The 14,065-nt window shown below is 36.3% G+C and overlaps 1 protein-coding gene across 6 annotated transcripts in view; it reads left to right on the top strand.

The window, feature by feature from the left end:
* COL12A1 (collagen type XII alpha 1 chain) overlaps nucleotides 1-14,065 on the top strand; it is a 137,328-nt gene that overhangs the window by 63,738 nt on the left and 59,525 nt on the right. For 4 of the 6 annotated variants that reach the window (XM_033217686.1, XM_033217684.1, XM_033217685.1 and 1 more), the window contains 12 exons: nucleotides 133-399; nucleotides 802-994; nucleotides 2,120-2,241; nucleotides 4,183-4,332; nucleotides 4,415-4,534; nucleotides 4,634-4,798; nucleotides 5,377-5,523; nucleotides 8,179-8,318; nucleotides 8,868-8,997; nucleotides 10,595-10,737; nucleotides 11,367-11,496; nucleotides 13,324-13,460. In XM_033217686.1, the coding sequence (XP_033073577.1) occupies nucleotides 133-399; nucleotides 802-994; nucleotides 2,120-2,241; nucleotides 4,183-4,332; nucleotides 4,415-4,534; nucleotides 4,634-4,798; nucleotides 5,377-5,523; nucleotides 8,179-8,318; nucleotides 8,868-8,997; nucleotides 10,595-10,737; nucleotides 11,367-11,496; nucleotides 13,324-13,460 (1,844 nt within the window). The remainder of the gene's footprint in view (nucleotides 1-132; nucleotides 400-801; nucleotides 995-2,119; nucleotides 2,242-4,182; nucleotides 4,333-4,414; nucleotides 4,535-4,633; nucleotides 4,799-5,376; nucleotides 5,524-8,178; nucleotides 8,319-8,867; nucleotides 8,998-10,594; nucleotides 10,738-11,366; nucleotides 11,497-13,323; nucleotides 13,461-14,065) is intronic. The other 2 variants (XM_033217688.1, XM_033217687.1) reach the window with 1 other exon arrangement.

Raw genomic sequence — 14,065 nt, 5'->3', positions numbered from 1 at the left:
TTACAGTGCTAAGCAATGGAACAGTGTACATATTTAAGAAGCCACAGAGAGTTTCTTTTCACATAAATGAAGAGGTGAACATACATTTTTTTTCAACATGGTATACAGTTTAATCTTCCTTTTATCTCACAGTATCTCAAGATTCCAAAACCCTGAAAGTAGATGAAGAAACAGAAAGCACAATGAAAGTTACGTGGAAACCAGCTCCAGGGAAAGTCGTCAACTACCGTGTTGTCTATCGCCCCCATGGGGGAGGGAGGCAAATGGTTGCTAAGGTGCCCCCCACAGTCACTTCAACAGTGTTAAAGCGACTTCAGCCACAGACCACATATGACATCACAGTTCTTCCGATTTACAAGACGGGAGAAGGAAAGCTTAGGCAAGGATCAGGAACAACAGGTACGAAATAATAGTTATGTTTTGAGGGGGAGAGAAGGTAATGTTTTAAAAGATGACTTTGGTGTGTCCACTTCATTTGTAAATGTTTAAAACTGATTCTGTAATAAGTTAAATTATAATTATTAGACAATGTCTAATTAACATATTATTTTTACCAATCTAGTTCCTGGTAAAATGATTCTACATATTAATGTTATCATGCAAATCTAATCTGAATTGTGGGAATTATTTACACTTCTATTTAGCTAGCATTCTGTTATCAGGACTTCTATGGAACGTGCTATTTTGTGCTACCAGACTTAAACCCTTTTTATGGATATGCATTTTTGTGGGGCTAATAAAAAAGAAACCCCAAAGCCTAGTCTTATAGATATTATTTTAAAAATATTTTTGTCTTTACAGCTTCTCGATTTAAGTCTCCCAGAAACCTCAAAACATCTGACCCAACCATGTCAAGCTTCCGAGTGACTTGGGAGCCTGCCCCTGGGGAAGTGAAGGGTTATAAGGTCACATTCCACCCTACGGGGGATGACCGAAGACTGGGGGAGTTAGTGGTTGGACCCTATGACAACACAGTTGTTTTGGAGGAACTTAGGTAGGAATTAACTACGTTTGTCTCAAAGGATGAAATTAATGTGTTTAAAAGGTTGAATAGCTTATGTAAATTAGTAGGCTTTACACAAATATCACTTATATGTCTGTTTGCCAGCAAAGTATTTAAAATCAGCTAAAGCTGTTTTCTTATGCTTGGTGCTGCTGGAGTTGAAGTTAGGATCCAGGGGTCAGCAACAGAATTTAGGCCTGAGCAGGATTTTTTTATAATGTTTAATAATTTTTGTTTGTTATTAAGTGGTCAGAATTGGTGTTTTCAATAACACCCTGCTTTTAAAAAATTAACATTCTTATTACACAATGTCACCGAAATTGTAGCCATGTGGAAGTGTGGGGGTTGCTGTACCTTTTGGCAAGGTTTGAGGGACTCATGCTGAAATTTTGAGTGTGAATCCCCCTCCAGTATGCCATACAGGAGAAAGAAGGCAGGACCTCGTGGGTGCTAGCTGGCAGGAGAGGGCAAGGCTGGGCTCGTGAAAGGTCCAGCTCCAGGATGTGCAGTGAAAAACAAGGAAGTTTCAGTTTGAACAGCACCCTACATTCATTACAGTAAAAAGGATGAACTACTGTGTGTAGTCTTTTGGAAAGTTTGTTTTTCAATCATTCATTCAAGACTATTGAAATCTGTATAAAATGCTCGTGATTTGCTTTTACTGGAGTAGGGAGGATAAAATGTATTGAGCTTCCTATGTGTCAGGCATTGTGTGAGGCGTTGTCTTATGTTACCTTGCAAGGTACAGCACTTCAATTATTTTCTTAAAGCCCATTGCTTAGAAACAGTAAGAATGAAGAGTCTGACCCTTTCCTGACATGCTGAAAGGCAGGGTAGAGACTCTGCATCTGCTAGAAAGGCAAGACAGAAACCAGTGCTGTGAATTCCTAGTGTTCTCTGGAATGCTTGCTGTCTAGTTTCTCTTGACACCTGCCTCACAGGATAAGCTAAGTGAGAAAGTGGCGGAAATTATTTTTCTTCTCTTATAATGTTGTACACTATAAACTCTTCATAGTGAAAGCTTATAAATCAAGATGAATGTCTTTAACAAAGCAAAACAAAAGTGCTACCACTTGAGCCTATGGTTCTCACAGGCTATATACTTTAACATTTTAGGGCTGGTACCACCTATAAAGTAAATGTTTTTGGAATGTTTGATGGAGGAGAAAGCTCACCACTTGTTGGACAAGAAATGACAACCCTTTCCGACACAACTGTAATGCCAATTTTGTCTTCTGGTAAGAAATTGAGTTACATTCCTCCAGGAAAGCAACATTAGGAAACTATTTCAAATGTGGAGTGTTAAGGTATCATACAATGGAAAACAGCAACACAAATTTTACACTAAAATTTATTTCAATAATTTACATACTTAGCAAAAAAACTTCTTCAAACATCCACTCAAGCATGCTTTTTGACAGTATTTTTTTATACTTCTTTTATCAGCATTACATTATTTCATACTTAAATTATTATATAAATCTATTTTTAAGAGTAATATATGTAATTATTAATGTATTAATTATATTAGTAATGTCATTATTAATGTAGTAATTTTATATTATGTAATAGTGCATAATTTAAAATACACATTAAATTTATTAATGCATTTAAATATCAAATTTAAAATTATGCATTATTGCATAATTAAGCTCTATTATTTAAAGACAAGTTTTTACTAAATGTAGATATTGTACCTTTTTCTATTTTTAGTGACTAAGATGCAGTTTTCTTTTGTAAAAGTCATTGCAGAAATGATTTATTTGGGCTAGGTAAGCAGTGTTAGGTTACATAAGTAGGTGGGCAACTATGACTTGGGAAGCAAAATGGTAACATAAGCCCCTTAGATTTTCTGTCCCTGCCACAATTACAGCCTTTATGAACATAAAGCTAGTTTTTAACATTCTTAGAGAGGGAGGTGTTGGACAGAGTTTACTTCTGATATTTTTCATTATTGCTAAAAATGAGTAGATCTGGGCAGAGCAGGAGCGGGCTTGTAAGGGCTTATTTCCTTGGGATAGTATTTGGGAATCCTTAATCCTGATATAGTATATAATATATGAGTGACACATTTGTATTTTATAGTGTGATGAGCATTATTTAATTTTTTTCCAATGATTTCTTTTGTAATATAAAGACCAAATGCTAACCTTGTAATAAATTGGAAAATTTATAGTGGTAATATAAGCTTTTAGAAAGAAGAACATTAAAAAAATGGATGTGGATAAAATCAAGTGCCAATTATTGCTATTTTGCATTAATGTTTTATTGTTTCTCTTATGATGATATTAACTGACTTATATTTTTATTTTGTAGCTTGTACACTGAGGATGTTGGGATTATTTTCTCTTTCCCAAGCTTTTCCTTTGTATCAGTGTTTGTGCTTGTCTCTATAGCTCTCAATTTGTATATTTGTTTGCATACTTTTCTAAATTGTCTTCCTTCTTTCTTGATTCTTTAAATGTGCAAACTTCACCATCTATATTTACCTGATTTTTATTCATAGTAGATCATAAATTTAAATGATTAATAGCTGAATAATAATATATCAGGGTTTAAAAAATATATCTCTACTTCAAAAAGGTATAATTTTAAAAGTTATGTGTCTAATCCTTCATATACATGTGGTAGTTACCTAACAGCTTACCTATTTGGAAAACTAATTTTTGGCTCACAAAAACCTTTTTTTAGTTTACATGTTTTATCAGTCCATCTCATTCTTGTCTGCTATGACCATTAAATATTGCAGAAGAATGCAACATCTAATGGTTTGACCACATTAAAATTTTATTAAAGTTATTAGTACTTAATAGTTAGACAGCTATGCATTCCCATTTATTTATTTCAGCTTTTGAGTTTGTGAGCCTATCAAATTTTCAACAATGGCTTAATTCAAATCTCCAGGTTCTATGAAACAGGGCAGGAAATCAAGTCAAAGGTAAAGGAAAGATTGGCCACTGAAATAATCTTTGGAGGAACTGCTGATTCTTAAGACTGTTAATTGAGGTTAATAAATCAGATGGACATATTTTCAGACTCTCGTACTCCACATCACTGAGCTAGACTATAGTACTGAGACAGGCAACACTGAGGATCCAGAGAGTGGCAGAGGTGTGACAAGGAAGTACCCTCGCCAACAATTTGCTTCTTACTGTCTTGTCTCATGATTGCCATGTCAGGGATGGAGTGTCTCACCAGAGCTGAGGCAGACATTGTGTTGCTGGTGGATGGATCATGGAGCATCGGCCGGGCAAATTTTAGAACCGTGAGGAGCTTCATTTCTCGTATTGTGGAAGTCTTTGACATTGGCCCCAAAAGAGTACAAATTGGTAGGTTCTGACGACATTGGAGCCATTTAGACATTTTTATCTTGCTCTTTCATATGCACTAATGCCAGTGGTGTCATTTTAGCTCTTGCTCAGTATAGTGGGGATCCCAGAACAGAGTGGCAGTTAAATGCTCACAGAGACAAGAAGAGCTTGTTGCAAGCTGTGGCAAACTTACCATACAAAGGAGGCAATACTCTCACAGGTGAGTCAGGCCTGTCTGACACTCTTTCAGCTCATGCTTCTGGTCAAGGTTTGTGGCTGAATGGTGATGTGACTGATTCTCTTTTAAAATTCCCACTAGGCATGGCTTTGAATTTCATTCGCCAACAGAGCTTCAGGACCCAAGCTGGCATGAGACCTCGAGCTCGAAAAATTGGTGTGCTCATTACTGATGGAAAATCACAAGATGATGTTGAGGCACCTTCAAAGAAACTCAAGGATGAGGGAGTGGAGCTGTTTGCTATTGGTATGCACTGGAAAGGACAGTGATGCCCCTGGGGTTACAAATGTGCTGAGGGTATTTTTCGTAGTTAAAAGTTTTATCTGAAGCATGAAAAGAAAAACATTTTTTTCTATCACATAATTTATCAAAATATTGTTCCAGGAAGTTAATTCATTTTTTTTTCTCCTTATATTGGGCCAAAACCACATGGTTTCTTAAAAGAAAATTAATAGATCAGGAAGAAAAATGTGCTATTAATAGGATTCAGAAAAACTCCTACTTGGTTTTCCACAGAACCATGTTTATTTTTGATATCCATTATTTTACATTCCAGAAAAAACACTGAAGAGACACTTTTTGGTGGGAAATTGGTGTTAGATGCATCTGGAAGAAGCCAATTTAAAAGAGCTTTCAGTTTGTATTATCCTTTGTTTCTGTTTTATTACTGAGAAAAATAATATGTATGTTTTAGTTAACTAATTATTAAACCTTCATAGTTGACCGAAAGAAGCCATGAATTAAGAAAGCCATAAATCATTTGCTTTGTTCCGTTAATTTTTTTCTGAGAAGTGCTTTTAATTTGTATATATCCATTTTTGAAGGTATTAAAAATGCTGATGAAGTCGAATTAAAGATGATTGCAACTGATCCTGATGATACCCATGCATACAATGTGGCAGATTTTGAGTCACTCTCCAGGATAGTGGATGATCTCACCATCAATTTGTGTAACAGTGTCAAAGGTCCAGGTAAGTTTAGCACAGAGTTTCTCGCCCTCAGCACTGCTGATATTTTGGGCCAGATAATTATTCTTTTGGGTGAAGGGGAGGGAACTATTTTGTGCATTATAAAATGTTTAGCAGTGTGAAGGGCCTCTGTCGGTTGGATGTCAGTAGCATCCCCTAAATTGTGGCAACTATAAAGATCTTCAGTTGTTGCCAAATGTCTGCTGCAGAAAAAAACTGTTCCCAGTTGAGAATCACTGCTTTAGTCCCAGATTTTTTTCCCTGATTTGTTTCTCATAATGGCACCTCAATGACTTCTAGTTTATTTGAGGATATATTTAGTTTATATCCTGCATACCTGTACCCTCCCCCACACAACATATATATATAAATTAGAAGGGGGTAGGAAGAGATGGAAAGAGAGATGCTTTCTTTTCTGGTATATACCTGTTGTTTTGTAAAGCATCTTCACTCCATTTAGTTGCTACGTTGCTATTAGATGGTTGTTCCCAGACTCTTGTTTTCCTCAGTTTTGGTACCTTTTTTTGATTTCCTAATGTGAGCAGAAATAAAAGAGCAGTCTTTATATCTGATTTGCTTTGCTTCAATTATAGATGATCAGATTTGAAACTTTACACTTATAATCCCTAAATATAAAGAGAAGCTACAATTTTACAGTTTAGACATTTAGAAATTATGTAGCCTCTTTTTACCAGTGAAGAAACTGAGATCTGGAGAAAAATTACTTAGTCTGGGTCAAATGTTTAAAGATGTTTTTAGAGGTATTTAAAAAAGTAGATATAGCCAAGGAATTAGGATATTGAGATAAAATTATAGAGCTGGATTTATACTGACAAAGGATGATGCATAATGATTACTCTCTGTGTAAATCATGGGACAAATGTGGTAATCACCAAATTTAAAGGTTTTTTGAAAATTACTGATAAAAATTATGGCTCTTATGTAATAAAAATTTTATTTAAGTACATGTAGATTATGGTAAAATTGTCCTTCATTAATTTAATTTGGTTTTGGAAAAGTTGGAATAAGTTTAAGAAATAACGTGATAGAAATGGTTCACTTGCTCTGGGTGCTAGGGGTATGTTTATTTGAATGTTCCCTCTTGGGTTTCTTTCTCCTAACTTTTGCAGATTTTCTTTTTTGAATTTTGAACAACAGATTGACCTTTTCCCTGGAGAAATAGACCAGCCTGGCAGCCAGAATTTGTAGGCTTCTGGCTCTTGACTGGCTGAGAGAGTTGTAGTTTTATTCCATTGGACAGAACTTTGAGTGGGGATGAAAACATCCTTTATCTGTTTTGCTTTTTTTTTTTTTAAATGAACTATGTAATAGTTGCATTCATTCTAGTTTCCCAGACAGTAAAATTGCTTGATAATTTTGTAGGTTTGACTCTTACCCAAGTACAATAAAAGTTAAGATACTAAGAATGGAAAGGCTTTCCCCAATTTTGGCTTGCACAAAAAGTAGAAAGAGTTTATATGAGAATGATTTGCCATGCTTATGGAGTTATTGAATTAATCCCTTTCTCTTTTAACTTTTATTTGGGCCATTTTCCTGTTAGACATATTGAGCTTAATATTTCTATTTTCATCAGCATTTATTCAAGATACTGTTATGTATTAGTCATTTCACCTATGTCCACCCACAGGGAGTACAATCACAGGTGATAGGATATTCCCAGATTGAAAGACACCCGTTTGTTTGCATTCTCTCTAGTGATACAGTTGTCAGTTTCCTTTATTATACAACTAGATCCTGTTAGAGAATAGAATGAATGAAAAATTAATTCTGTCCTCACAGAGCATAACCTTTAGTTAAGGAGAGAAGACATGAGTATATAGAAACAAAATGATAATGAGGGCAGGGAAGTTGTGTGGTGCCAATAGTGATAGGGACAATGGAGAAGCTAAATTGCCAGGACCTAAATTCTTATTTACTGATTATATATACAAGGATAGAGAGAGGAGAAACTATCAAAAGGTGATTCAGAGGTCTTGTATTAGTCTGTTCTCATGCTGCTAATAAAGACGTATCCAAGACTGGGTAATTTATAAAGGAAAGAGATTTGATTGACTCACAGTTCCATGTGGCTGGGGAGGCTTCACAGTCATGGAAGAAGAACATGGGAGGTCTTACATGGTGGCAGGCAAGAGAGAGAATGAGAGCTAAGGGAAAGAGGAAATCCCTTATAAAAGCATTCGACCTCGTGAGACATTCACTACCACTAGAGCAGTATGGGGAAACCACCCCCATGATCCAATTATCTCCCTCTGGGTCCCTCCCACAACACTTGGGACTTATGGGAGCTACAATTCAAGATGAGATTCAAGTGGGGACACAGCCAAACCATATCGGGTCTTCAGTCTCAGTGACCTGTAAATTGGTAAAGTTTGTAAGAAAGAGGAAGATCAGGTTTTAAGGAAAGACAACGAACTCATGTTTTAATCTTCTAAGGCTAAAAAACCTTTTAGTTACGTATTCATAGAGGTCTTACAGGTGATGAGCCTCTAATACGGATTTATTGTAGCTACTTAGTATGTGAAAAGAAGTGTGTGAAAGCTTAGAATATGGAGCGTAATATTGTTTCAATGTAATTTCAAATGTTGTCACCGTTCTACAATAATGAGAAAAGTGTATACCCTTTATTTCCATGTGTAGGTGATTTGGAAGCACCTTCTAACTTAGTTATTTCTGAGCGAACCCATCGTTCTTTTAGAGTGAACTGGACACCACCTTCTGACAGTGTGGATCGATACAAGGTGGAATACTATCCAGTTTCTGGAGGGAAACGTCAAGAAGTGAGTAGGAACACCTACAGCTTCTTCCTTATGTTGAGATTGGGTCCTCCTCATTAGGGCTCTGAGAATAATGTTAGGTGAGGGGCAAGAGGGATGAAGAGGGGCCAGAAATGAGTCAAGAATAGTGCTTTCTATTCTTGACTTTGCTAGACAGGCACTTCCATCTGGCTTTAATTAAAGGGAAAGAGCTTTGCTTAAATTCTTATGGTTTTTAAGAACTGTAGAATATCACTATGTTTTTTTCATTAAAATTTAATTAGAAGATGCTTGATTTATTTATGAATTTGTAGTAGAATCAGAGAGTTGGCAAGGAACATTAAAGATGATCTATTTTTACCCATTCATTTTACAAATAAAGAACAGCTGGGAGAAAATTTATATGACTTGTCCAAAATCTCATTGTAATCTGATAGTTTCCAAATACAAAAGACAATGGCCTAATTAAAATATAGTTTCTAAGCTCATTGCAGTTAACTACTTTGTAAGTATTGTAGGAAAAAGGGAACTGATTATACCTACGTTTTTGCTCTGTTTAATTTTTCCCCCTAGTTTTATGTGAGTCGAATGGAAACTAGCACAGTGCTGAAAGATCTGAAGCCTGAAACTGAGTATGTTGTCAATGTGTATTCTGTGGTAGAAGATGAATATAGTGAGCCTCTGAAGGGGACAGAAAAAACCTGTAAGTCAGATTAGAAAATTGTTTCTCATTACTTTCTTTCCCAAGATAAAGCATGATGGCCCGTTTTTGCCTACCTTCCAAATAATTTATTTATTCAACATTCATTCTATAAATATTTACTGAGTGCCATCTTTGTGCAGGTGCCCAGAAAATGCTCAGTGGTTTTCTACTCCTACTGGCTGGTCCTGCCATTGTGGAGCCCCACTGTGGAATAGGGGGTCACTGCCATAATAATCTAGAGGGAAAACAACCTTTAATGGAGTTATTCACTTTTCAGAGTCTTTAGACTTTTGCTTTCAAGAAAATCTCCTAAAATGCAAATATACCTTTCAGGGGGATAATTTTACATTTTACTCAGTTGTTATGTGATGACATTTTATTGAGGAATAAAGCACATCAGGATTAAGATATGAGGAAGGATACCATGTGGGGAGTGGGCCTAAGATCAGGAAGAAGAGCTGTACAGCGATACCGATTTCACTTTTGCTAATGGCCAGAGCTCCCTGCTGCCAGTGAGATCTCTTTTCTTTCTGGCATCTGGTCTTTGCTAGAGAAACTCTAAGGGCTTTGGCTTTGAGTAGCACTTTTGGGGTAGATGTTCCTTGCTCCTATTCCTGGTAATGCTTCCAGAGGCGTATGAAAATATTCTTTCCTTCTTCTTGCTTCTTGGTTGGGCTCTAGTGGGAAGAAGGAAAGCCATTTATTTTATTTTATTTTATTTTATTTATTTTTTTATTATACTTTAAGTTCTAGGGTACATGTGCATAACGTTTATATCATGTATAACTCCCCAATGCAATCCCTCCCTCCTCCCCCCTCCCCCTGATAGGCCCCAGTGTGTGATGTTCCCCTTCCCGAGTCCAAGTGATCTCATTTTTAAGAAGAAGGAGTAAGCATCACTCTCTAGAGCAAGAAGTGACTTTATGTACTGCTCAAGTTTTAGATCCTTATCTCTTCTCTTATATCCCTTTATATTAGACTATAGGAGGTGAGAAATAATGAATAACTGGCAGGATTAATATGATAATTTCTTAAAACTTTGAACTCAATCTTTGAATAAAAATAATTGGAAGCAATATGAGTGTTATAGGGAGATTGTAAACTTTTTTCTCTGCTTCATGGGTTTATCTTCAAGAAGCCTATAAATCCCTGGTGTTCCAGTTATTAATGTATAGTGTTCTTATTTGAAACTTATTTTTTGAAGAAATATAAAAAATAGTGTTGATTACATATATATAAAGTTCTGTGATTGAAGAATAGAAATAGTCAACTTAGTGATGTTCCAGAAAAGGAGAGTAATGTATCGGGAAGTTGGTATCCATTGTATAGACTCACTGGAATGTTTTTTGAAACCTGAACTTTAACATTTTTCCTCTATAAAATAGTGGAACATGTAGTCTTGAATATGAAGTGCAATGAGCAGTGCAAGTTCGATTTTTTTTTGGGCAATGGGAAGGATTATATTAACTCTTGTTGATTTGTCACAGTAACCCACTGTCTAGTATATACAAATATCAATAAGTGTGTAGGAAACAATGGTTAAAAATGAGTGGAATGAAAGGAACTAGACTGATGGTCTGCTTTTCTGTTTTGGAAGTGCCAGTGCCTGTAGTCAGCCTGAATATTTATGACATTGGCCCTACCACCATGCATGTGCAGTGGCAGCCTGTGGGAGGAGCTACTGGCTACATCTTGTCATACAAACCTGTTAAGGACACAGAGCCAACAACACCCAAAGAGGTGAAAGATGTTTATTTCTTTAACATTGGGTCTTCCCAAGACTTTATAGCTTTATAGTGCCTATTATACTGCAGTTACTCATGAACTCATTTATAACTTTACATACAAAATGGAAAAATAGAAAAGTAGGTTTGTGGTCTGCAACACATTTTAGAAAACATTGGTGTGGACTGACCACAGTGACTGACGCCTATAATCTCAGCACTTTGGGAGGCTGAGGCGGGCAGATCACCTGAGGTCAGGAATTTGAGACTAGCCTGACTAATATGGTGAAACAGCATCTCTACTAAAAATACAAAAATTAGTCGGGTGTGGTGCCATGCACCTGTAGTCCCAGCTACTCAGGAGGCTGAGACAGGAGAATTGCTTGAACCCGGGAGGTGGAGGTTGCAGTGAGCTGAGAGTGAGCCATTGCACTCCAGCCTGGGTGACAGAGCGAGACTCTGTCTCAAAAAAAAAAAAAAAAAAAAAAGGAAAAAATTATCGTGGAAAAGAAAATGTAATCTTATAAATGAAAAGTACAAGCTGTATTATAATCTAGTACAAATAGACTTCAACTGACTATCCCAAAGATAAATGGAAAAGTTTGATTTGAACATCTTATTTCTGCTCTGCATATCCATGTGCAGATGCGTTTGGGGCCAACAGTGAATGACATGCAGCTGACTGACCTTGTTCCCAACACGGAATATGCAGTCACAGTCCAGGCTGTCCTGCACGACCTCACTAGTGAACCCGTCACTGTTCGAGAAGTCACCTGTAAGCTATTGCTAGTTTTATTTCCCTTCTTATTGCTGTGAACCTAATGTTCATTAGAATTTATTTCATGTGATGCTAACAATAATTTGATACTTTATATATAAAGTTACAGAGTTATTACTTTTGACAACCAAATTTGAGAATAAATATCTCAATTCTAGATTTATAGAGGTATCTCAAATTGACTCTAGGATGTGTATTTTTTTCACATTTAACATGCCTAAAATTAAGGTGTTTTGCAATCAATGGTGTCTTACTATTATTGCTCTTGGCTAGGTGCCAGTCAGGATGTACAACGTAAGACAATGGTGCATCTTATGAATGATGTTGTCCTAGATCCATGAAATATGACATATAGCATTGATGAGAATGGGAATGTTGAGTGAGTGTAATTTTGGAGGAAGACATTGAGTTTAATATCAAGGTGCTCCAAGTTCTTGTTGATGTTGAAACTCTATGGTACATATGAATAAGTCTGTTTCCGTTAAATGAATTAATCAATTTACCCAATGCAAAGACATACTGATCCCCTATTATATGCCAGTCACTGGGCTGGATGTTGGGAATGCCATTATGAAATAATACAAAGCAGCATAGACCATATGGACTCCTTCCTGGTTTGCATTTCTCTTGTGTGTGTTGGTCAGCCTTTTGTGTACTTCTGTCTTGTTTCACTAAGCATTTAATTTAATGAGTCTTGGCCCACGCTTCTGAGAAAATGAAGAGTTTTGAAGGAACTTCAAGGAGGAAAAAGGGATTAAGGAAACAGAGCATGATGGGGCAGAGAAAAGAAAGATCCCCTACAGGATGGGTCATTGTAAATTAATTGACAACAAACAAATATTTATTGATCCTCCTTTATATGTTAGATCCTGTCTGGGGCTGGTGGTTTTGTGAAAATGGGATAGCAGCAGATGGAAGGAATGGGGAGTCAGCCAGGGATAGACGCATGTTCTGAAAGTGCTGAGAGAGGAGACCCAAAGTCACAGTGAGATTAAAAACAAATATGGTCACAAACTTGGGTATGGTGCTGGATTGGAACAATAGAGGAAGGGAGGGCAGAGAGAGATGCACAAGACAAAAATGTTGAAGAGATGGAGGTGCAGAAATGTGGAAGTGGAGCTAGAGAGTTAGGAAGACAGACGTAAAGAGTCAGAATGAGAGTCAGAAAGAGTCTCTACAAGTTCAACTAGTCAAATGGGCAGCTGGGAAGAGCAAAATACATCTCATATTACCAGAGAAAATCTCCTCATTCCTTATTCTCCTTCCACCCTTTTTAATGGAAAGTTATGTTAGATTTGGTAAGCATTTATCATTTGGATGTTCTTCTAACAATTTAGGTGTCTAGGTTTTCATATAAGCTTATTGGATGCTTAATGTTGGCTCATCTTCATTTTCGCTCTGTAACTTTTTTTTCTGTCACGTTCTTAAGGGTGCATAACTCTATTAATTTTGCTTTCTGTCTTAATTGAGTTAAATATCTGATAAAGAAACATGAGCTGTACATTTATGATGAATTATGATTTATTATGGGGTTGAGCAGCAAGAGATTGTTTAAATAGTGTGGAAGAAAAGTAATATATAAATGAGAAATTAGCCTTGTGATAACAGAAAATTAAATATATTCTATTTTTGAAAAACCTTCTTAAGAAGAATTCAGTCTATCTGATAGAATCATGGTACTTTTATCATCATAGCTATTTGTTTCAGTTATTTTGCCAAACACCTTTAAATTTTCTCCAAACAACTTCTTGAAAGCTTGCGTGGATGCTTTAGAGCTTTGTGGTTGAGAAGCACATCTGGATTTAATATCTTGTGCCTCTCTAGTGCCTTTACCCAGACCTCAGGATCTGAAACTCAGAGATGTGACTCACAGCACTATGAATGTCTTTTGGGAACCTGTGCCTGGAAAAGTGCGTAAATATATTGTTCGATACAAAACACCGGAAGAGGATGTCAAAGAGGTAGGTTGAAGATGATAGTAGATATGACAATATTTGTTTTCCTAGTAGGTTTTAAAAAAGAACTTTATCAAGTATGGATGATAGCATGTTTTGAATACTTGTCACTTTGTTAGCACAGTGTTGAAAACTTGTGATATTAATAAAGCAGTTTTTGAAAATCAATAATATATTGGACTGTCTTGTCAAAACAGAAATGTTTTGCTGCGTGATATTAATTTCAAAAACATCATCCCTTGGTAGATAAAAAGTTATCAGATCTAAATGGTATTTCCTTCTCATCCAGATTCCTTATATGGCTCCCTATTCTAAGAATTACTAGAAAATGTCATAATGTTCCTAAAAATAAGAGGTAGCAAGAGGATGCAGCAATGAAGAGGAGGAGTTTGTCAGATAACAGGAAGATAGGACACTAGAGAAGGGAGGAGTATACACAGAGACACAGAGAAAGGAGGAGTATATTGTTAGAGGGGTGTCCTTTTGCGAGTGTTTCTTTTGGGAGTTCCATGATGACTGGATTCAAAGTTACAGCAAATTAGAAGGACTTCACGAACCAGCAAAACTTGTGTGTGCTTGAGGGAGTATTAATGTCAGAATCTCAGAGGCAT

The sequence above is a fragment of the Trachypithecus francoisi genome, unplaced genomic scaffold (genome assembly GCF_009764315.1).
Source record: "Trachypithecus francoisi isolate TF-2019V2 unplaced genomic scaffold, Tfra_2.0 Lachesis_group10, whole genome shotgun sequence".
In the NCBI taxonomy this organism is placed as follows: Eukaryota; Metazoa; Chordata; class Mammalia; order Primates; family Cercopithecidae; genus Trachypithecus; species Trachypithecus francoisi.
This window is presented reverse-complemented; position numbering and strand designations above follow the sequence as displayed.